The sequence below is a fragment of the Grampus griseus genome (genome assembly GCF_964374135.1).
Source record: "Grampus griseus genome assembly, chromosome: 18".
In the NCBI taxonomy this organism is placed as follows: domain Eukaryota; kingdom Metazoa; phylum Chordata; class Mammalia; order Artiodactyla; family Delphinidae; genus Grampus; species Grampus griseus.
Window position 1 is genome coordinate 11,215,442 of NC_139012.1, and position 7,736 is coordinate 11,223,177.

Here is a 7,736-nt window from a genome sequence, read left to right on the forward strand (position 1 = left end):
AAATACTGTTAACCAACCCTTGTGCCACCAAACCCCAAGAAACAGACTCCTGTATTCATGTGACACACCTCAAGAAAGCACCTAATTCTGACTGGAACCGAATGTCACCTGGTGACCTGAAAGTAAAGATTTCCCAGAATTGAAGCAGATGCTAACTGATCAGACAGCTTTCCCAAGAAATCTGTACCAGGCCTTTTGAAAGTTTGTTGCCAAACCTTTGATGACGTAACACTTCAGATGATCTCCAATGTCTATGACCTTGTTAACACATAGACTTCAGATAAAAAGTGCCTGAGAGTTCCCCCTCCGGCCCCTCCTTGTTACTGGAATGTGACCTTAATAGGTTCCCAATCTGTGCACTTTCCCTACAACATGAAACACTATACGTAGGAAAGGTCCTTCCAGACACTGCAGCACAAAAAGCTGCTGAAACGAGAAAACCTGACTTGATCAGCAATGCTTTCAGAGAAAAATCTTGATCAAAAGGTGGAAATATGAAAAATTAATTAAACAAAAACCTTGATTACATAGAGTTGGGAAACTAGAAGGGGGAACTCTCATGACCTGGCACCACTGCAGAGCCCAAGAGGAAGAAGAAGACTGCTCTTCTTTCCTGCCAAGGACTCAATAAATGAAAAGCCATGGACTCTTTGCTTACTACGGTCCTCCCAACTTTCTTTCCTTCTCTATAAAAGCATTCTCCTTCCCTTGTCATGCAGGAAGTTGAACATGTATTGCCATGGTTGCTGACCCTGAATTGCAATTCTCTGCTGATCCCAAATAAACCCATTTCTGCTAGAGAACTATCTGGCAGTCTATTTGTTTTGGGTCAACACCCCTTTCCCCAGTTTGGTGGTAGCCTTGAAAACCAACAGCTAAAACTACAGTGAAAACCAGCAGCCTGGCAGACACTGGAGGGGGCAGGGCAGGACTGGAGCTCTTTCAAAGCTCCACTCCCAGAAGACTGTCACTACTTGACCTGTCTGGTGGTTCCCTGGAAGACCCCACTGACCTGACTCAGAGTTGAACAGTGGTAACAGCATTTTCCCCGAAGTCATTTTTCAAAAACCAGCAGAAGCAATTATTTAACATCACAGCTACCTGAGATAGTAGATAACAGTTGGGGTAAACAACAGGCTAAAAAGAAGCTTAAACAGAAAAGCTGGAGAATGAGATAGCCATAGAGTTTGAAAAGCTCTAACATATTCCTGGGAATCTAAAAGTCTATGCACATGTGTAGGGCAGTTGATGGCAGACGCACCTTATAAGAAATACTAATGGAAGTTCTTCAGGCTGAAATTAATCCCAAACAATAATTCAAATTCATACACATACACAAAGAGCAATGGTAAAGGTAACTGTGTAATTATAAAACACTGTTTAAATGCATACTTCTGTGCCTTTCTCCTCTTGTCTAATTTTAAAAGCAACTATATAAAAAAATTATATAATTGTATTGTTAGGCCTATAACATTTAGAAACGTAATATATTTGCCAATAACAGCACAAAGGAGGTGGGTAGGAGCAAAGATGTACTGGGTTAAAGAAACGGCACCAGATGGCAACTCAAATGCACAGGAACATTTGAAAAGAACCAGGAACAGTAAATAAGATGGTTGCTATTACAAATACTATAAAGTAAGTGTGTGTTTGTGTGTGTGTGTGTGTGTATTTGCATCTCCTTCTCCTAGTTTCTTTAAAAGACATAAAATTATATAAGTGATAACTACAAGCCAAAGCAATCTTGAGAAAGAAAAACAGAGCTGGAGGAATCAGGCTCCCTGACTTTAGGCTATACTACAAAGCTTCAGTAATCAAGACAGTATGGTACTGGCACAAAAACAGAAATATAGATCAATGGAACAGGACAGAAAGCCCAGAGATAAACCCATGCACATACAGTCACCATCTTTGATAAAGGAGGCAAGAGTATATACAATGGAGAAAAGCCTCTTCAATAAGTGGTGCTGGGAAAACTGGACAGCTACATGTAAAAGAATGAAATTATAACACTCCTTAACACCATACACAAAAATAAACTCAAAATGGATTAAAGACCTAAATGTAAGACACTATAAAACTCTTAGAGGAAAACATAGGCAGAACACTCTGTGACATAAATCACAGCAAGATCCTTCTTGACCCACCTCCTAGAGAAAGGGAAATAAAAACAAAAATAAACAAATGGGATCTAATGAAACTTAAAAGCTTTTGTACAGCAAAGGAAACCGTAAAAAAGATAAAAAGACAGCCCTCAGAATGCGAGAAAATATTTGCAAATGAAGCAACTGACAAAGGATTAATCTCCAAAATTTACAAGCAGCTCATGCAGCTTAATAACAAAAAAACAAACAACCCAATCCAAAAATGGGCAGAAGACCTAAATGGACATTTCTCCAAAGATATACAGATTGCCAACAAACCCATGAAAGAATGCTCAACATCACTAATCATTAGAGAAATGCAAATCAAAACTACAATGAGGTATCACCTCACACCAGTCAGAATGGCCATCATCAAAAAATCTACTGACAATAAATGCCAGAGAGGGTGTAGAGAAAAGGGAACCCTCTTGCACTGTTGGTGGGAATGTAAACTGATACAGCCACTACGGAGAACAGTATGGAGGTTCCTTAAAAAACTAAAAATAGAACTACCATATGACCCAGCAATTCCACTACTAGGCATATACCCTGAGAAAACCATAATTCAAAAAGAGTCGTGTACCAAAAATGTTCACTGCAGCTCTATTTACAATAGCCAGGAGATGGAAACAACCTAAGTGTCCATCATCGGATGAATGGATAAAGGAAGATGTGGCACATATATACAATGGAATATTACTTAGCCATATAAAGAAACAAAATTGAGTTATTTGTAGTGAGGTGGATGGACCTAGATTCTGTCATACAGAGTGAAGTAAGTCAGAAAGAGAAAGACAAATACTGTATGCTAACACATATATATGGAATCTAAGGGAAAAAAATGTCATGAAGAACCTAGGGGTACGACAGGAATAAAGACACAGACCTACTAGAAAATGGACTTGAGAATATGGGGAGGGGGAAGGTTAAGCTGTGACAAAGTGAGAGAGTGTCATGGACATATATACACTACCAAATGTAAAACAGATAGCTAGTGGGAAGCAGCCACATAGCACAGGGAGATCAACTCGGTGCTTTGCGACTACCTAGAGGGGTGGGATAGGGAGGGTGGGAGGGAGGGAGACACAAGAGATATGGGAACATACGTATATGTATAACTGATTCACTTTGCTATAAAGCAGAAACTAACACACCACTGTAAAGCAATTATACTCCAATAAAGATGTAAAAAAAAAAAGAGTCATGTACCACAATGTTCATTGCAGCACTATTTACAGTAGCCAGGACATGGATGCAACCTAAGTGTCTGTCGACAGATAAATGGATAAAGAAGATGTGGCACATATATACAACGGAATATTACTCAGCCATAAAAAGGAACGAAATTGAGTTACTTGTAGTGAGGGGGATGGACCTAGAGTCTGTCATACAGAGTGAAGTAAGTCAGAAAGAGAAAAACAAATACCAGATGCTAACACATCTATGGAATCTAAAAAAAAAAAGGTTCTGAAGTGAGAGAGTAGCACTGACATATATACACTACCAAATGTAAAACAGACAGCTAGTGGGAAGCAGCCACATAGCACAGGGAGACCAGCTCGGTGCTTTGTGACCACCTAGAGGGGTGGGGGGAGGCTGGGAGGGAGACACAAGAGAGAGGGGATATGGGTATATATATATACATGTAGCTGATTCACTTTAGCTGTTTCTGTTATACAGCAGAAACTAACACAAAAATGTAAAGCAATTATACTCCAATAAAAATGTTAAAAAAATGATAACTACGACAAAGTATCACTGGATTTGTAACATATATAAATATAATATGTATAACAATAATATAAAAAGGAAGAAAAGGGAATAGAACTATATAGATATAACATTTCTCCATCTTCTGGAATTTAGTATGTATCAAAAGTAGATTCTGATAAGTTAAGATGTATATGGTAACAGGTTATACATACAATGAAACACCCAGCCATAGGAAGGAATGGAGTTCTAATACATGCTACACCATGGAAAACTCTTGAAAACATTATGCTAAGTGAAATAAGCCAGAAACAAAAGGACAAACATTGCATGATTCCACTTCTATGAAATACCTAAAATAGGCAAATTCAGAGACACCAAAAGTAGAGTAGAGAATACCAGGTGCTAGGAAGGAGGAGTTATTGCTTAATGGGTACAGAGTTTCTGTTTGGAGCGACGAAAAAATCAGGGGGATAGTGAATATGATAATACCACTAAACTGTACAGTCAAAATGGTTAAGATGGCAAAGTTTATGTTATACATATTTTACCACAATTTTTTTTAAAAGATGCATATGGTAAGCCTTAGAGCAACCACTAAAAAAAATAGTGGAAAAAATCATTAAAGAACTAAAAAGTATTACATAAGAAAGTATTCACTTAATGCAAAAGAAAGCAGTAGAAAAGGAACAGAGGAACAAAAAAGACATGAGACATATAGAAACCAATACCAAATAAACACATTACAAGAAAGGAAAAGTGCAGACCAATGTCGCTCATGAATACAGATGTAAAACCCTCAAAAAATATTTGCAAATCAAATCCAACAATGTATAAAAAGAATTATATGCCATGACTAAGTGGGATTTATGCCAGGTATACGAGGCTGGTCCAATATTCAGAAATCAATTAATGTATCCGCCACATCAACAGTCTAAAGAAGAAAAATCATATGATCATATCAATTGATTACAGAAAAAGAACCTGACAAAATTCAACACTGATTCATGTTAAAAACAAACAAACAAACAAAAAACCTCAGTAAATAGGGAATAAAAATGTTCTACAAAACACCTACAACTAACATCAGACTTAACAGTGGAAACTGGATGCTTTCCCTAAGATTGGGAACAAGGCAAGAATGCCCCCTCTCATCACTCCTATTTAACATGCTACTAAAACCACTAGATAGTGCAACTAGACAAGAAAAGGGAAAAGAGAATCTTACTGTATGATGAATATATGAAACAACTTCACTGAGGCGGATGGAAGAAAAAGGTGCTAACCTAAGTAACTGTGGAAATGAGTGGGACCTACAAGACTAAAGGGAAAAGAACTACACTAAGCACTGCACTCTAGTTGATAAAGCTTTTTTCCCATGGAGTATGGTCTAACAAGTCAGATACTGCTACATGTGTATGCTGAAACTGAATAACTGAGTAACTGTATGGCGCATGGTGGGAGCCAGGTTTCTCACTGGGGGAGTGAAAATTTACAAACAAGCAAGGTGAAGAGGCTAGAACGATTCATGTGATAATGGATTAGAATTGGAGACAGTATGAACTCATGTTTAGCTTAATATATATAGATACAGATGGTTACATCAGAAATATTTCTAGATGTGTATATATGCATGGGTTACTATTCACACATATTTCTTTGAGGATTTGAAAGACATCCCTAGCAATAGCACACCTACCTGTAGGCAGTTATGTTCCCCCAACTTGAGGACAGGGTATTTATATAAACTGAGAAGTGACAATGGAGAGCTGCAAGGCTGGAGACAGGATAGGCGGGGAAGTATCAGGGACAGCAAGAGAGGCAAATGTTGGAGGGTCGGGAAGAGGTTTCAGCACCTGCCTAACAAGCAATGTTGCTGATACTCTAAAAACAGAAGGAAAAAAGCCAACAGAAGCCAGTCCACTGGCCTGAAGCTGAAGTGCAACACAACTGGGACAGAAATTAAGGCATGTCTAGGCAAACTTTTCTAAGTTGACCTTGGGCACATTTACTTTTCCCATCCCCATGTGTTCTGAAGGTGCCAGGACCCAAAGGATTTAACTTGGGGTGTAGGCTCTGGGAAGGGCCCTGCATGAAAGCCTGCTGCCATGGCCTTGGTGGGGTGTGTAGGTGTGCTGAGAATGAGCCAATGTGCTAAGGGAGATGATGAGCATTGCGAGCTGAGCCCCAAGAGCCTTAGAAGTAGGTGACTGGGTGTGGTCATTTGACCCATTGAACAGGCCACAGAAGCTGGCCCCTTCACAGGCCAGGAAAGGACTTTCTGGAAGGGTCTGGATACACCCCTTCAGGGGCTCCTCTGGCTCCAGGGGTGAGCTCCGGTGTCCAGAGACATTACCAGGCCCAGATGTAGGAAATGGGAAGGTGGGATGCATAAAACCAGGTGGGTCCTGGTATGGGACACCGGTGAGTCAGGAAGCACGGAGCAAGCAGATATAAAAAAGTTCCAGACCAGGAGCCACTGACTTGGTTTCTGAACCCAACTCTGCCATTCTCTGCTTTGAGAGTCACATAGCCTCTCCGAGCCTCAGTTTCCTCATCTTTATGAATGACTCATCCAGCTTCTTCACATGGTGATCGGCGAACAGAATGAGATACCGTATGTGCATGTAGTTGGCAAACAAGCAAGTCTCAACCAGCGGTTCTCAAAGTGTGATCTGAGGACACCTGGAGGCGGGGGCGGGGTGCCCTGAGACCCTTTGAGAGGATCTGCCAGGTCTTCCCTTTTCCAAATAGACTGTGCATGAGCCTGAAATTTCTTGGTAAACTTCCTCCAAGGCAGCTGATATGAGACTCCAATGGTCCTTAATTAAACTGAAGAGATTTTCAAACATATAAAACCATGCCACTTTTTTTTAATAGTTATTTTCATTAAAGATGCAATTTGCGTTAAATTTGAATGGATTTGTTATTTTTAAATGAATATTTAAAATTTTTAATTCCTCATACCGTTAAAATCAACAGATACAAGCAAAAGCCCTTCGGGGTCCTCAATAATTTCTCAGCCTGTAAAGGGATCCTGAGACCGGACAGTTTGGGAACCGCTGTGCCCAACAACAGTGGAGGCGAGCCGCCTCTCAGCATCCTCTGAGAGGCTGACTCCAGGCCCCCTTTTATAAAACACGCATACGTTCACGGTTTCCACGTGTGGGGACGCTAGTTTTGTTTCCTGGGTCTCAGAGATCCAACGCTTGTACCCATTTTCCCGGCCCAAGTAAGGGCCCTCCCACAGGGAGGCACTGACAGTGTGGGGCGACCCTAGCGGGGGGTCGGCGACCTTGGCAGAGGTCGAGCCCGCGCGCGCGTGAGGCAAACGATGCTCCCGGCTGGCGGGACTTCCCGCCAGTGGGCGAGGAGGCCGCGCCTGCGCGGCGCTGAGCCGGGTACCGACCCACGGTGAGCCTGACCGGGTAGCGGGGGACTGGGGACCTGCACTCACAGCCTCGGCAGCGCCGCTGCCGCCGCTCCGCGCGCCGCCCTCCTCAGCAGACGCAGCGCCATCTTGTCTGCGCGCGGGTCCCGCCCCCGCCATGTCCGTCTCCGCTTCGTCCCGCCCCTGTCGCCACGCCCCCACGCCGCCGCGTCCCGCTCACGTCCTGCCCAGAGCCCGTGTCTCCACGCCCCGCCCCGTCCCCGCAAGCCACGCCCCCCTGCTCTTGCGCACTTGCCCCCTCCGGCTGTCAGAACTTCCAGGCTGTAACGCGAGGCAAAGCAGAGTCCGAATGGGTGGATTTTGGGGTGGCTGAATCCAACCCTTCCCGTGCTTCTGGGTTTTTAGGGCGGGTTTTGAGAGACCTTGCATTTTCCCAGCCAGACGTGGCCAGATTTTCTAGGGATTTCTTTGTTGTTTTTGTTTAAATACTA

The 7,736-nt window shown here is 42.4% G+C and overlaps 1 protein-coding gene across 4 annotated transcripts in view; it reads right to left on the reverse strand.

Annotated features, from left to right (window-relative positions):
• CLYBL (citramalyl-CoA lyase) overlaps window positions 1-7,410 on the reverse strand; it is a 241,021-nt gene extending 233,611 nt beyond the window's left edge. For all 4 annotated transcript variants that reach the window (XR_014298064.1, XM_082675686.1, XM_082675687.1 and 1 more), the window contains exon 1: window positions 7,312-7,410. Coding sequence is in view for 3 of the 4 variants with exons in the window: in XM_082675686.1 (XP_082531812.1) it covers window positions 7,312-7,373 (62 nt within the window). In the remaining variant the exon portion in view is untranslated. The remainder of the gene's footprint in view (window positions 1-7,311) is intronic.
• Between the last annotated feature and the right edge of the window lie 326 nt (window positions 7,411-7,736).